This window comes from Heloderma suspectum, chromosome 4 (genome assembly GCF_057233095.1).
Source record: "Heloderma suspectum isolate Gila_16-S chromosome 4, 16-S_ref, whole genome shotgun sequence".
NCBI lineage: Eukaryota > Metazoa > Chordata > Lepidosauria > Squamata > Helodermatidae > Heloderma > Heloderma suspectum.
Window position 1 is genome coordinate 4515497 of NC_139461.1, and position 14342 is coordinate 4529838.

At 59.1% G+C, this 14342-nt stretch overlaps 1 protein-coding gene across 3 annotated transcripts; it reads left to right on the forward strand.

Annotated features, from left to right (window-relative positions):
* The first annotated feature begins 613 nt into the window (after positions 1-613).
* On the forward strand, positions 614-13499 carry LOC146346437 (sphingomyelin phosphodiesterase 5-like). Of its 3 annotated transcripts, none has more exons than XM_084854694.1 (8): positions 614-1707; positions 2373-3356; positions 5667-5739; positions 7197-7337; positions 7428-7517; positions 7876-7939; positions 8244-8394; positions 12084-13499. In XM_084854694.1, exons 1-8 carry the CDS (start codon positions 1369-1371, stop codon positions 12186-12188), a joined length of 1947 nt encoding a protein of 648 aa, XP_084710820.1. In that variant the 5' UTR covers positions 614-1368; the 3' UTR covers positions 12189-13499. The 3 variants fall into 3 exon arrangements, with proteins under 3 accessions (XP_084710820.1, XP_084710821.1, XP_084710822.1); XM_084854695.1 differs by having other exon boundaries at positions 778-1738; XM_084854696.1 differs by having other exon boundaries at positions 795-1654.
* Positions 13500-14342: the final 843 nt, after the last annotated feature.

Below are 14342 nucleotides of genomic sequence, written 5' to 3' on the forward strand. Positions count from 1 at the left end.
TGCTTCCATGAGAGGTCGTGATGGCCACCAATTCGGATCGCTTTAAAAGGGGGCTGGCCAAATTAATGGAGAGGGCTATCCACGGCTGCTAGTCCCGGTCACTGGACGCTGTCTTTGTGTGCCAGCTGCTGGGGCGCGAGGGCGCGGTCGTGCTGGTGGGCTTCCTACCGTGGCAACGTCTTGGCCACGGAGAGAGGTGACGCGGGGCTCGGTAGGCCTGTTCCGGCGTGGCTCCCCGTACGTTCTTAACCAGGGCTGGATCCCTATGCAGAAGGGCTGCGAGCGCCATCGGCTCCAGAACTCGGAACACGTTCCCGGGCTCAGCCTTCTTCCACTCCCCGCGGCCGGCGCGCGCTCCGCGGCCCGTCCGTCTTCCCAGCCTGGATCAGGCGCCACAGGGGGCCGCGCGCGGCAGCCCGACCCCGCCCGCGGGGCGCGGCGCGGCGGGCCCAGGGGCGCCTTGCGCGACGGCCCGGCCCTGGCTCGGGGCGCTCCTCGTGCCCCGGCGCGCGCGGGCCGGGCTTGCGCAGAGCTTCCTCGGGCCGGGCGCCGGCCGGGGCTCCCTAGCGAAGCCACGCGGCCTCGCTCGCTCGGCCAGGCTGCAGCGGCGCCCGGAGGCCGAGACCCCGCCGGGCCTGGCGCCGCTTCCTGCGCACGTGCGCAGTCCCCGTGCCCAGGCAGCCGCTGCCCGCCGCCCCCCACCCCGCGGCCCCTGCGCCGGCACGGAGGGGGCGCTCTCCGGGCCCCCGGCTAGAGGGCGCCGCGCCCGCGTGCGGCAGGGGAGGAGGCCCCGCAGCGGCCGGCCTTGCAGGGCCGTTGCGCGCAAGGCGCGCAAGAGCGGGTGGCCAAGGAGCCGCAGCGCCGCGCACGCCGGGGCGCCGGGAGAAGCCCCGCGGGCCGGCGGCCTCCGCGCCAGGCTCTTCCGGGGGCGGGCTGGGAGCCGCTTCGGCCGGGCGGGCGGCTAGGCCCCTCCCTGGAGAGCGGCGGCCCCTCCCGAGCAGGGAGGGAGCCGCTTCGTTCGGGGGGGCAGCGGTAGCAGCTGCAGGTGGGAGAGGCCCGGCGGGCGGGCGGCGCTGCTCCTCCTCCGGCGACAGCTCCGCGTCCCGAAGCGGAGCTCCGCGCGAAGGAGGCGCGCCTCGCCGGAGCCCAGCCGAGCGGGCCGGGCCGGGATCGCGTCGCTGTGGCGGACTCCTGCGGCTCTTGCCAAGATTCCAGCGCTGCCGGACCCGGAGCCAGACCGCCGCCACCCCCGTCCCGCAGGGAGGCTCCGCGTTGCCCTCTGCCGAGAGCGACCGGTGGTGGCACACGGGGGGCTGGGGTGGAACCCCCGTAGCCGCGAGATGCGCCCCCGCCGGACCCTCGCTACGAATGCCCCGGAGGATGCTGAGCGCCCCGTGGGGCGGCTTCGTCCACCCCCTGGCGCGGCAGGAGCGGGGCCCTGACCCCCGCGCGGCCGGGTCTCTTAGCCAGGCGGCACCCTCTCGAATCCCTCTTGCGCTGCTGCGGGTGGATCTCTGCCCCAGCAGAAAGGGGGCCTTCGTGCCCAGTAAGCCGCGCGCCGCCCTCGCACTTAACCTGGCGCATTTGGACTCCTGCTGCTGCTCCCCTGTACGAGTCACGGCTGGGGAGGGGCCCACAACAGCCCTGCATACTGGTAGGCCTGGGGGTCAGCTTCGTGTAGCTTGGGGGGCGCGTCCCTCCCCTCAGGTATATGATGTCTTCGCAACTTTTCTCCTTCGTTAGTCTTTCCCTTGGATAGTTATTAATTAATTAAATGGCCGAAGCTCCCTGGGCGGTTCACATTGTTTCTCAATGTTTGCATTATTCTAATTGCTAAAAGAATGTTTGCGCTGAAAATATTGTACCGTATGCTTCTTTTCTAAGGTAAGAATGATTTTTTTAAAAAAACACACATGGAAGCAAGCTCAGTGGCATTCAGTTTCCCCCCTCTCCCCACACACACCTTTGTCTGTGCTTCTTTGCCCTGCCCTGGTAGAAGAACCCAAGAGTTCTGGTTCAGGCACCACTCCAAAAGAGCTGCTCCAACCCCAGTCCTCCTATTAGAGGGGTGGGGGCAGGACTGCCAAGTAAAAACAGCAAAAGGGTTTTTTAAAAAAAGCCAGGTGTAAAAGCTAAAAGGCAAGTGCACCAATGCTTATAGTTCCTGATATGTTTCTTCCCTCTGTGCATGAGCAGCAAGGAGTTATTTGGAACTTCAGTTGTCATTGATGAAACAATATTCCTCCAAAAATCTCTGGAATGGACACATGGGTGCAGGTGTCTTTCTTGTTTTGAAGCTCTGCCGAGTCTCGGGAGGGGAATCTCCTTCCCGTCTGCAGCAGCTCCTCACTCGTCCCCCTTATCTTCCGCAGCTCTTGGGACCCCGGAACGCCCTTGGAGGAAGTCCCAGCCGCCCTAGCATGGGCCTGCGGGAGTCGCCGTACTCGAGCCGCTTCCTGGGGGCCCTGGACGCTGTGCTCAGAGGCCTCCTGTTCCCCAGCTATTGGCTGGTCAGCCAGCTGCTGGCCTTGCAGCAGACCACGGCGGAGAAGCGGGCGCGCCAGGGCAAGCGGTGCCCCCCGTACGCCCTGCAGGTCCTCGCCAAGGGGCCAGTCCTGCTGCTGCTGCTGCTGCTCTCCCTCCCCTCCTCCCTGCTGGCCTTCCTGGTGTGGCTGCCCCTCCAGGCTGCACGCCGCCCCTTCGCCTATCAGCACATGCCAGGCCGGGCCCAGCCGGGAGAGTGGGTGCTCCTCCCCGGCGAAGACAAGGCCTTCACCTTTGTCACCAGCAACGTGTGCTTCCTCCCCGAGGGCCTGGCCAAATTCAGCAATCTGGCGCAGACGCAGTGGCGCGCCAAGCATGTTGGCCAAGTGCTCGCGCGAGCGGCACACCGCCACTCCACCCTGCTGCACAAGCCCAGTTCAGCCCAAGGCTGTGGCACCCCCAGCAGGCAGAAGTACGGGGCAACAGAGTCCAGCCCCCCACGGGCATACCAGAGCCTCCCTCGGGGGGATGCCGACGTGACCATTGAGATCCCCCAAGAGGAGGAGGAGGGAAAAGTCAAAGTGCCAGGGGAGATCACTGCCCGGTTCCCCCCCGGCGTGGACTTCCTGTGCCTGCAGGAGGTGTTTGACCTGCGGGCCGCAACACGCTTGCGCCGGCTCCTGGGCCCCCGCTATGAGCACATCATCTATGACGTTGGCGTCTACGGGCTGGTTGGCTGCTCCACCCTGAAGCTCTTAAACAGTGGGCTCTTCCTGGCCAGCCGCTACCCTGTGCTGGCTGTGCAGTACCACTGCTACCCCAACGCCACTGGCGAGGACGCCTTCGCCGCCAAGGGACTGCTCTGCGTGCAGGTGAGGTGGGCAGCCGCCTGGAAGAGGGCCCCCCAGATTGCTCTGCCCTCACACAGCTGTCTTCCCCTCGTCCTCTCAGCAGCGGGCCTTTGCAGGGCCCTTGTGCCCCCGCTAATGCTGGCCCCCAGGGTGCTCCCCAGTGGCACTGGTACAGAGAGAAATGGCACTGCCCTGGATTCCAGAGTGCTTCAGCTACTGGGTGGGAGAGAACTACAAGAAAGAAAGAGGTGCGACCAAGTGCTTAAACGTGGCCTGTCTGGCACACAGTGGCAGCCTGGTTCCCAGCTGCTGTGGTCCTCTGGTGATCAGCAGTGGCCCTTGCTGTGGCCAGTCCATCAGCAGGCATCCTTGTGAGTGGAGGGCTCCGTGGCTGTGCATAGGGGTGTACGAAACCCCGCTTACCTGGCTCCGCTGGGGTCCGCAGTTGGGGGGAGGCGATCTGTTCCTCCCCGCCGGAATCCTGCTCGGCCGGCTCCACTCCACGGCCAGTCTGCAGAGCCGCCAGCCGGGCTAACTCGCAGCGGGGCCTCCAGCCGCTGCCAGGCTGCTGCAGATGCAAATGGCGTCCTGTGTAGGGGACGCCATTTGCATCCCTACGCTAACCCGTGATAGGCTACGTAAATATTTACGTAATCTATCACGGCTAAAGCAGGGACGCAAATGGCATCCCCTACACCATTTGCATCCCCGCTTTTGCCGTGATAGGCTACGTAAGTATTTAAATAGTCTATCACAGCAAAAGGCAGCTACACAAATAACGGCGGCTACGGCAGCCGCCATTTGCATGGCCGCCTTTTGATGTGATAGGTTACGTAAGTATTTACGTAGCCTATCACAGCCTCCACAGGGACACAAATGGCGTCCCTGTGCTAGCCGTGATAGGCTACGTACATACTTACGTAGCCTATCACGGCATTCCTGGGGAGGCAAATGGTGGTTCCCGCCGCCATTCAAGGAGCACCCACCAGCGAATGGCACCACGTAGGCTCCATTTCGCACATGTTTCGGGGGGGGGGGGCTTTGCTCCGCCATGGATTCTGGGGGGCCGAATGTGCTGGCTTTCAGCCTCACTGGGATCCATGGCAGAATTCTCCACCATCCCTAGCTGTGCACGGCTGCCCTCCCTCCGCCAGCTCCCGAGCTGCGCCTCCCCTCCAAGGGCATGTACACATTGTGAGGAAATGAATCCTTGCTTCCCTTGCAGAGCCCTGGGGCCCAGCCACTTGGCGTCTGCCCGGCAGGAGCTGCTCCTCCCGGCCCTTCTTGCGCTGCCAGTGCGGCACTTTTCTGACTAGCCTGAGAACGCGGGGCTTGTGAAGCAGGGGGACAGGGAGGGGCATATGGGGAGGGGAGGCAGCCCCTTGGACTGAGCCGGTGCTTGGCCTGGGCACCAGGCAGTAAGACGAGTGCCTCTGAGCATGGGCAGAGGGCATTTCCCCATGCCATCTGAGCCAACACAAAGGAGAGTCCTGATTTCCAAGGCAACGTGAGCCCCCCTTTCACAATGAAACTGCTGAAGTTGGCACCCTGGGGAAGACAGGCCCACCGTTGCCGAGGGGCAGCAGCAAAGGGGATTCCTCTCCCAGTTCTCCCCCCACCCACAATACATTCAGGAGGTTTCTTTTTCGGCCCGCAGCAGACTTTCTGGCGGCCCCCCATCGGCCTCTCGCCGGTGTCTGAATGCCCTGCCCACAGGTTGTTCTGTTTGCGCCTTCAGCTCTTGGCAAACATTACCTGCTAGGTCCCAGCCTGCTTGGAAGTGGGGTTTTCTTGGCTGCCCTGGTCCAAGGGCCTGGCCCTCCCCATCTAGGAGCAGGGGGAGGTGGGCCGGCAGAGTTCACGAAGACCCCACGCTCTTCGCTCCAGCCCAGGGTGGCGCCTGGGTCTGTGCACGTCCAGGCCGCAGAAGGAAGAGCCGTTTTGTTTGCTGCCTTGGCGGAGGTGGCCTGACAACAGCCCTGCTCTGGAGGGGAGCGCTGGCTTGGCAAGAGCGTTGTTTGAGGCGGCCGAGGCCCCTTTGAAGGGGGACCGCAGGAGCGCAGCCCCACACTGGCTGTGCCTCCTTGCTTCTTCCCAGTGTTCCTGCTTGCCGTTGGCGGCGTGAGTCCTTCCCCTGGGGGATATGTGGAGGCATGGCTGGGGCTGGGGAAGGGGCATCCCTGGGCCGGAAAGCAGGCCATTCAAGCAGGTGATGGCGGTTTCTCTTGCGAGAAATCCCTCCTTTGTGCTTCAGTTCAGTGCCTCCGGCCCCTGAAATGTTTCCCCACTTGACGTCCTGTCCATCGTTGCTTCCCTCTTGGCGTGTCTCAGGTTCAACTGGGAGCTTCCCAAGGACAAAGGATTGTGGGATACTTGAACTGCACCCACATGCATGCCCCGGAAGGTAAGTGTGGGCCAGGGAAGAAGGGGTCTGGTCAGCGAAGGACGGCTTGCCTTCTGGACGAACCATGTGACCAGGAAAACAACCCCTGGGCTGTTTTCTGGAAGTCGCCTGGAGGCGGCCAAACCAGTTCCTGGTGAGCGAGAGCCTGTGCAGGGCCAGCCAAAGGCCCTTCCTCTGTCCCAGTGCTCTGGCTCTTGGCAGCACCTGGAGCCAGGTGGTCCCCTGGGCCAAGGCGAGGATAGCCATCCCTGGCATTTGATGGCCAGAGGCTGGAACATGGAAAATGCACCTCCAGCTGCGGATGCTGTTATTTGCCACCGATGCACCGGTCTTGTGTGTCTTCTCCGTCCGCGCCTTTTTTCCGAGCTGTCTAAATGTCTTGCCACAGCAACGCCCTGTGGCTCTGAGTTCCATAGGCGGACTAGCTTCTGTGCAGTGTAACGTGTGCAGGTCTTGGGTAACCTACATAGGAGGATCTGGAGACCCGGGGAGGCAACCCAGCATGGTACGGTGGTCAGAGTGTCGGATGAGGACTAGGGATTCAGATCCTCCCTCAGATGTGAAGGTCATTGGGTGCCCTTGGCCAGTCCCTCTCTTTCAGCGTAGCCTACCTCACAGGGTGGTTGTGAGGATCAAATGGGGGAGGGGGAAAGAACCGCCTTGTATGCCAGCATGAGCTTCTTGGAGGAAAGGCAGGATATACATGAGGTGAAGCTGCCGTAGGCTGAGTCAGGCTGCGAGCTGGTCCACCCAGGCCAGCCTTGCCTGGTTCTGAGCGTCAGGGGCTCTCCAGGGTCTTGGGCAGAGGGAGGTGGCAGACGGGGGGTCAGCTTTCTCTGCCCTGCTGCCGGAGATCCTTACTGAACTTGGGTGCGGCGGGGGGGCCTTGAGCCCCTCAGCCTTTCTGTGTGGGCCCTTCTTCCCTGGTCCTTGACACAAAGCTTGTTCCCAGTGAGACCCCCCCTTCCCCCATGCCTCCCCCCGCCCCGGGAATGCTAGTCTCTCCCTGTCCCCCAAAGGGCTCCGAGCCTGTTCCTGGCTTGGCCTGCTCTGTGGTCTTCTGGGTGCAAATGACTCCCCCAACATCCCCAAGAGGAAGCAGGAAAGACCCTCTCCAGGGGTTTCCAGACAAAGCTCTAATGGGGCCATTGCCTGGCTTCATTGACAGAACTTCACGAGAGGTCCAGATGTCGCCGTCTTCCACTCATAACCCCCCCATGTTTTCCCACCACTTTTTTCTTTTTTAAAAAATCGATTGAGGAAAAAGAGCCAGGATGGCTGCTCAGTGCCTTTTGGCCAGGCTAGGGGCCCTCTGCCAAATAGCCCTCTGTGTCTTGGGCCCTCCAGGAGAGATCCTGGAGTCCCCCCCCACTCACCCCCCACAGTATTGGGTGTACCCTGTGGAGAGAAGTGGGCCCCAGTGCTAATGCAGCCCCATTTCTCTCCCCCCACAACAGCTGATGCGCAGGTCCGGTGTGACCAACTGAGCCTTGGTCTGCTTTGGGCACAGCTATTCCAAGACACAAACGCCCAGCCTGGGGATGTGGTGGCTTTCGACATCTACTGTGGGGATCTCAACTTTGACAACTGTTCTTCAGGTGGGCCTGAGGCGGAGAAACCGGGGGGAGGTGCAGAGGGCAGATGGGGACAGCCCCTCACCTGCCCCCTGGCACACTTCTTTTCCCTAGGTGATGAGATGGAACAAGCCCATGAGATCTTCAACCTGTATGTGGATCCGTGCCGCATTGGGCCCCGGAAGGACAAGCCCTGGGCTATTGGTGGGTGTCCCCTGGCCTGCAGGGCCTCCCATGGTGTCCTCCCACACCTCACCCCATGTCCACACTTTGGCTGTGATGCTGCAGGGGCCTCCTCCGGGCTATCCAAGGCTGGAACGTCCTGCGTTCTGGGCTGTGGGGCAGGCAGTGGGTCCTGCTCTCTGCACCCTGTTGGGCAGGGTGGAGAAGCTTTTGCAGTGAGGGGGGGCTGGTGGGAGAGGGGCCTGGCAGGAGTGGGCGGGGGGTTGGCTCTTCTTTCTCCGCCTGTCGATCTGCAACTTTCCTGCTAGCCTTGCAGCAGGGGGGGGGGGGGCGTGAACATTATGTCAGGCGATAGAGTGGCTGCTCCTGCCCTCTGCAGGCACCCTGCTGGACTACCTGGAGATCTATCAAGAAGCTGTATCGACACCTGAGAACATGAAGAGGTGAGAGAGAGGAGGAGGGAGGGCAACTGTTTCTACCATACTGTACTGTTTCTACCATATTGATCTGGTGGAATATGTAGCTGGGGAGGGAGCTGAAGGCCCCCGCCCCGCCGTGGGTTTTTGTGATGCTGTCCTCCAGGAAAGAGTACGACGAGGCCATGTCCTTCTCTGGGGAGTTTGCAGTGGGGTGGTAGGAGCCCCAACCCGCCCCCTCCTCCAGTGCAGGACCAGAAAAGAGTACTGCGTGGGGGCTGAGCCCCTGCAGCCCCTCACTGCCTTGCACTCCGTTTTTGTTTCTTTGCAGCACTCTGGAGCAGCCCTCGGGGCGGGAGAAGTACCTGGCGGGCCCCGTCCTGGCCAATGGCAACCCTGATCTCTCGGCAGCCTCAAGCGAAGGGCGGCGCATTGACTATATCCTTTACCGGGAACACCCTGGCCTGGTGGAGCTGAAGACGGTGAGTGGGGACATCCTCGCAGAGGCGGGTGCGCCCGCACGCCCAGTGCCCTTGCGGCGGAACAGCTCCCAGCTGCCAGCAGGACCATTGGTCAGGAATGCTGGGAGCTGAATGCCAGGGCAGCTGGAGATCTGCTTCCTGCCCCCCCCCCCGCCCCCAGGGGAAGGCAGCGCGGTGCCTGGGAGCACCGGTGTGCCCCCAGGCACCTTTCATGGCACCCACCAAGGTGCCCTGCCCCTCCCACATTTTTTTGAGTTCACACATTTTCTTACCAGTAACTGGGATTGCTGTGAAATAGGTTTTTGCTGGTGCTGCAAACTGGGTTCAGAGAAGTTATCGAATGTGTTGGAGCTCAGACCCCACCTCTGCCTCATACTCAGGGGTTCATCACACAGGGGCAGAAATCCACATCCATACCAGGGCGTTCTCTGTCAGGTTCCATCACGGGATTAGATTGGGCTCCTTGTTTCTATCTCATTATATTCCGTTCCTTACCTTTTCATGGGGTGGCTACTTTTCCGCGAAAAGCCATGACACGCCCTGGGGGCATCGTGAAGTTTCCTCCCTGGTTCCTGCCCCTTTCCCTCCCCTCGCAGATGACTGGTGGTTTGGTTGTGGTTGACACGCAATGGGGGGGGGCAGCAACCTCGACTGAACTGCCTGAACCCCACCCGCGCATGCACCAGTTTCCTGGCGAGATGCTGGCCGGCCGGCCTTCTGTGTTGTGGAGGGAACAGCTGAAGCTGGGAGCAAAAGTCGGTGCATGGTATTTAGTCATGGCATGGTGGCAAGCCGACAGGTCAGTATACCAACATGCCTACCGCCCCGACGTCACTGCCGTCGTCATCGTGACACACCCTCAACAAACCAAAACAACCACCCACAGCTGCGCACACACTGTGGTTTCTCCGTGCTATGGGAGAAATACCCAGGGAGGTCATGATGCTCCTGTTGCACGGCCTGAAAACATACTGCATTTTTTTCCATTTGGGGATAGGCAGGGGGAATTGGCGAGAAAATCACTGGAGGATTACGACCTTATGCAATGGATCCGCAAACTTCTGTGAGTGGCCAACCATGAATGTGTGATAAATTGCAGGTGTAGAGATGCCCTCAGTCTTTTGGACAGGTTACTTGCTCTTTGCCATGCCTCCCATGGCAGCCATTTTGTGGCGGTGCCCAGGGCTATTTCTCAAATTGCCAAGTGTGCCGCTGGGACCCAAAAGGAGTCCTACCCCGGAGCGTAGCAATGGAAGAGTACACCTTGTTCAGAAAGGGAGGGGGCAGAGCGTTACGCAAGGTCTGGCCCAGGCCAGTGTCAGGGTGAAGGAGCTCGTCTAATCTGGAGCAAAAATTCAGACCAAAGGAGGGAAGTGATATGATGCAGCCACACAAGTCCTTCCTCATACAGTTCACAAGGCTGTCCGCCCCAGCATAGTCCACCACGAGGGATAATTACTGAGGCTCTTGGCGCCTCGCGTACCCCTTCGGCAGCAGGGATGGACAGGCCTCTGTTCTTCAGGTGCAAATGAGAGAAACGCAGACAGCTGTGCTGGCCCGGGAGGGGCTGTGAGACCTGTTCGTCTCAGCTGACCCGGGGCAAGGCTTCTCCCGCAGAGTAGGCAGAGCCGTCCTGCAAGCTCCTGACTGGGGAGTACTTGAAGCCAGGGGCACCTTGCGCTGGATTGTCCTCACGCAAGTTCCCTGTTCCCTCTCCTCACTTTTATAGCCCTTTTGCCGAGCAGCCTTGCCCTCTTCCTTTTCCTCCAGACTTTGATGCTCATGCTGTTTGTTCCATGGGACATCAGATGCACGACACCTCTGTAAATGTGTTTGTCGGCAACTGTGCGAAAGCGGAAACCTCCCATTAGCACGGAACAAAGTTCGCTGCCCCTGTATAATTACCCACTTTGAGTATTTTGACATCTGCTGGACATGGGAGGGACCATGTCTCAGTGGTGGAGCTCTTGCTCGACAGGCAGAAGATCCCGGGCTCGATCCCCATCAGCATCTCCAGGTGGGGTTGGAAAAACTCCTGCCTGAAACCCTGGAGAGCCATTTCTGCCAGTCAGTGTCAGCAGTACTGGGCTAGATGGACCTGGAGTCTGACACAGGAGAAGGCAGCTTCCTCTGTTCCTATGAAGTCTAACTTTGCTAAGAATAGAACATCCTGTTCTTGCCTTGCCTCACTTACTGGCAAGGCAGGAAGAAACAAGATGATCCCCTGCCCTGGAGTTAATCCTGACCCAACAGGAAAGAAGTGGTTGATGAAGTTCATCGTTCAGAAATGGAAGTGTTGGGAACTTTGCAGGAAAGTGACTGTGCTGTTCTGGAACTCGTGCTAACTCGGGATGTGAAAACAGTATAGCTGAAAGTGTACCCCAACTTTAAGAAACCCAGTTTCAAAGAACTTGGGAGGAAAGTCCCACATGGCTAGAAATTCTGAGGGAGAAAAGAGTGTAAGAGAGCTGGGAGATTCTGAAGGGGGAAATATAGAAGGCACAATTGCAAACTGTTCCCATGAGAAGGAAGAACAGGGGACTTCTAAGAAGCCAGAGTGGCCGCAGCGGGAGCTCTCTGATTAGCCAAGACCTGCTAGGAGCGTATACAGGAGATGGGAGGACGCGGAAGGGTCAGAGCACTGCTTGGGGAAGATGGTGAGGAGTTAACAAGGGGCAGCGCGAAGGTGCAGCTACTCAGCACCACAGCGCACAATATAAGGAGGCATGCCTGGGAAGGTGAAAGAGCTGGTTAGAGAACAGTCAGCCTTTTCTTTAAATGAGGTCTCCGGGGCCGGATTACTTAAAACTGAGGGCGCCGACGGTGCATGCAGATGCACATCCAGAGATGCTGACGCCCGCTGCTGAGAATTCTGGGAGGTGCCTGTAGCCTGGAGATGGCCAAATGATCTTCCAAGGGGCCGGGGGGGCGGGGCGGGGCGGGGGTAAATCCAAGTTGCTACAGGCCTGTCAGCCCGACACTGGTACCAGGCAAAATTCTAGGAGAGATGATTAAGCGGTCAGCTTGTGAGACCGCACTGATTGCGAGGAGTGAGCATGTTGCTTCAGAGCAGGGGGGATCTGTGGACCTTAAGATGCTCTTATATGTCAGTTCCCATCAGTCTCAGCCAGCATAATGGGAGTTGGGGTGCAAAAACCTTTGAGCATGGGGTTGGACTAGATGATTTTTTAGTGCCCTTCCAACTCTGATTCTATGAAAGATTGCTCTGAATTACTTAATGTGAAGGGGCAAAAGGTCTGGTGCCAAGCTTAGGATGCAGCTCCTTGCCAATTCTTCATGGTAGCAGAGAGCCGGTGCAGTGCCCCAAACCCCATGTGGGAAGCTGCAGCCTCCCTGGGCCCCCCCTAGGATCAGAAGAAGAGCCCTGGTGCTGGAGCAGACCGAGGGTCCAGCACGCTGGTTACACAATGGCCAACCAGCTGTCGACTGGGAACCGACAAGCAGGGCATGAGCGCACCAGCATCCCCCCACCCATATTTCCAGCAACTGGTGTACTGGCTTATTGCCTCTGATACTTGATACTGGAGGTGGCATAGAGGCATCAGGACTAGTAGCCATCGATAGACTTCTCCCGGAATTTGTCTAGCCCCCTTTTAAAGCCATCCAGAGCGGTGGGTGGCCCCCTCTGTTCCCTGTCCTGACCTTGCGTCTGTTCTGCTTGCTTGCAGGCTGTGGAAAAAGTCTTCTTCATCACACAGCTGGCCACGTGCTCTGACCATTTGCCTGTTGGGCTGCGCCTCCTCGTGACCTCTTCAGCACGGCCAGATGCATGACCTGTGCCACTGCCAAGCAAGGAAGGCAGGGGAGTCTGTAGGCAGGCAGGCCAGAGCCTCCCCTCCCCAGAGCCCTGCCGTCGAAGGACCGCCAGTGCTGCCTGCAGTTGGAGTGGCGCTGGGCAGCCTGGTCCGTGGGCACAGGCCTCTGTCAGAGCGCGGGAGGGGCGGAACAGAGCACGTGCACAGCTACCGCCCTGGAGGCGAAGCATCGCCAGTGTTTGCGTACCCAACTGGGATGCAAAACAAGTGTTCTGTGTAACATGCTTGTCTAACTTGATTTCAGTATTTTTATACTCTTCTATCCAAGGCACCACAAAGTGTAAGCCTGGATGTGTGAACAGAATTGCCTTAGTCACCATCTTAAGGGTAGCCCTGATGCATATTTTTATCATTTGTTAAAAATTTGAGGGCCAGAGCAGGTGTGGCGCGGCATTGGTGAGCTGGTAGAAAGACCGGGCTGGGTTGTATGTGTGGGGGGCGGGGGAGCTCCAACTGACACGGCCTTTCCTCCATAGAGGACACCTTAGCAGGTGATGGCCAGTGGAGAGCTTTTGCTTGAGGCCTGAGGTGCCGCCCCACTCCCCCAAATCAGTATTTTTGCCACATGCAGTTTTGGTTCAAGTGTTGTCAGCCACCCAAGCTAGACACTCAGCTATCCAAAATAACATTGCATTTTGTTCCATCCTGCATAGAACTGAAAGTAAATACATGCATCTTCTTCATAAGATTCAGCAAACCTCTACGTGTTCCCAACAGACTTTGGGGGAAGGAGCCCGAAATAACTCATTGCAATTTAGCAGGATCCTGCCAGAATGGAACGTTCTTAAGTGCCTGCTGGAATGTGTCACATTGGGATCAGAGGGCCTCAACACTTCCATAAATTTGCGGTCTCCCTCATTCTGTGTGTGGAGCAGCATTTGCAAAGGGGAGCCCAGGAACGGGCTCTGAGGGTCTGGGGCTGACCCAGGGGGCCAGCCCTCCCTTGGCCCAAGGGCCGCATGCAGCCACTTGGAGCAGGGAGGCCAGAGGCACTGCCCCCTCCTCAGGAGACGGGCCCGGCGGCCTCCTCCTGGCTAATCCGGCACAGGGCCCCTTCTGCGTGCTGTGGCCAGGCTCACGTCCGTCTCCCAGGTGGGGCGGAACAGCGTGCAGGGGAGTGCAGCACTGCCTGCCCATGGCTTGGCTTGCGTGGGAGTGGACTGACCAGAGGGAAGTTAGCATGGGGAGTTTAATTGCGGAACAAGCTTCACGTTCTTGGGTTAGATTTCTATTTCAATTGTAACTACAAAATAACTCTTTGAGTCTTGCCTCTGAATTGTACTGTCTTGTTTTCATCCCATTGCCTGTGCTTTCATGACTACTTTCAGTTCCATTCCAACAACCCTGCAGTATCCCTGTGTACCTGGAACCTAAGGGGTACTTGGGAAACCACTGAGGATTATGGCATGTGTATGGATGAGCAATACATGGCTGCAAAGTGCCCTCCCCACACACGCACACTGTTGCCCATTCTTGCTTGTTCTCTCCTTTACGTTGCGTCCCCATCTTACTGGAACAGAAGACCAGCCCCGCGGGTTGCATTTGTGGCAGAAGAAACACCTTCGATGCCCTGAAGACTGACGCCCAGGCCGACTTTGTCCATGGTGGAAGGACATTGAAAGCCTTCTGCAGAAAGGAAATCTGAGACTCACCGCTGGCCATTTCCAACAAACCCTAACAGAGGTGCTAATTCCCTTTCAGGAGCGCCCTCCTGGCCAAAAGCTACAGCCATCCTTTGCAACAGCTGAACGTCCTGTGAACCAGGTGGGGGAGGCATGTGGGGAACAGGCACCCCTAAGGGCACATGGCCGCCACTGGGACCCGCCAACAAACCATCCCTTCAAAAGTGTGCCTGATCTTTGGTCCGTAACCGGGTGCAGCCGTGGGCTCTTGCTGCTGGGGGGGGGGAGTGTGGGAACTGCCCCCACTTCGCTCCTCTGCAATGTGTGTTTGCCACTGCTTACGTATAGCTCTTCCAAAGCGCTGTGAACTTTCTCAGGAGGCATTTCTAGCAGGAGGAACACCTGCGGTCCTCTGAAGGCTGATGCATACTTGCCTGTCCTTGGAGCAAAGGATGAATGGAACAGGCTTTGTTCGTTAGGTTATAGCTAA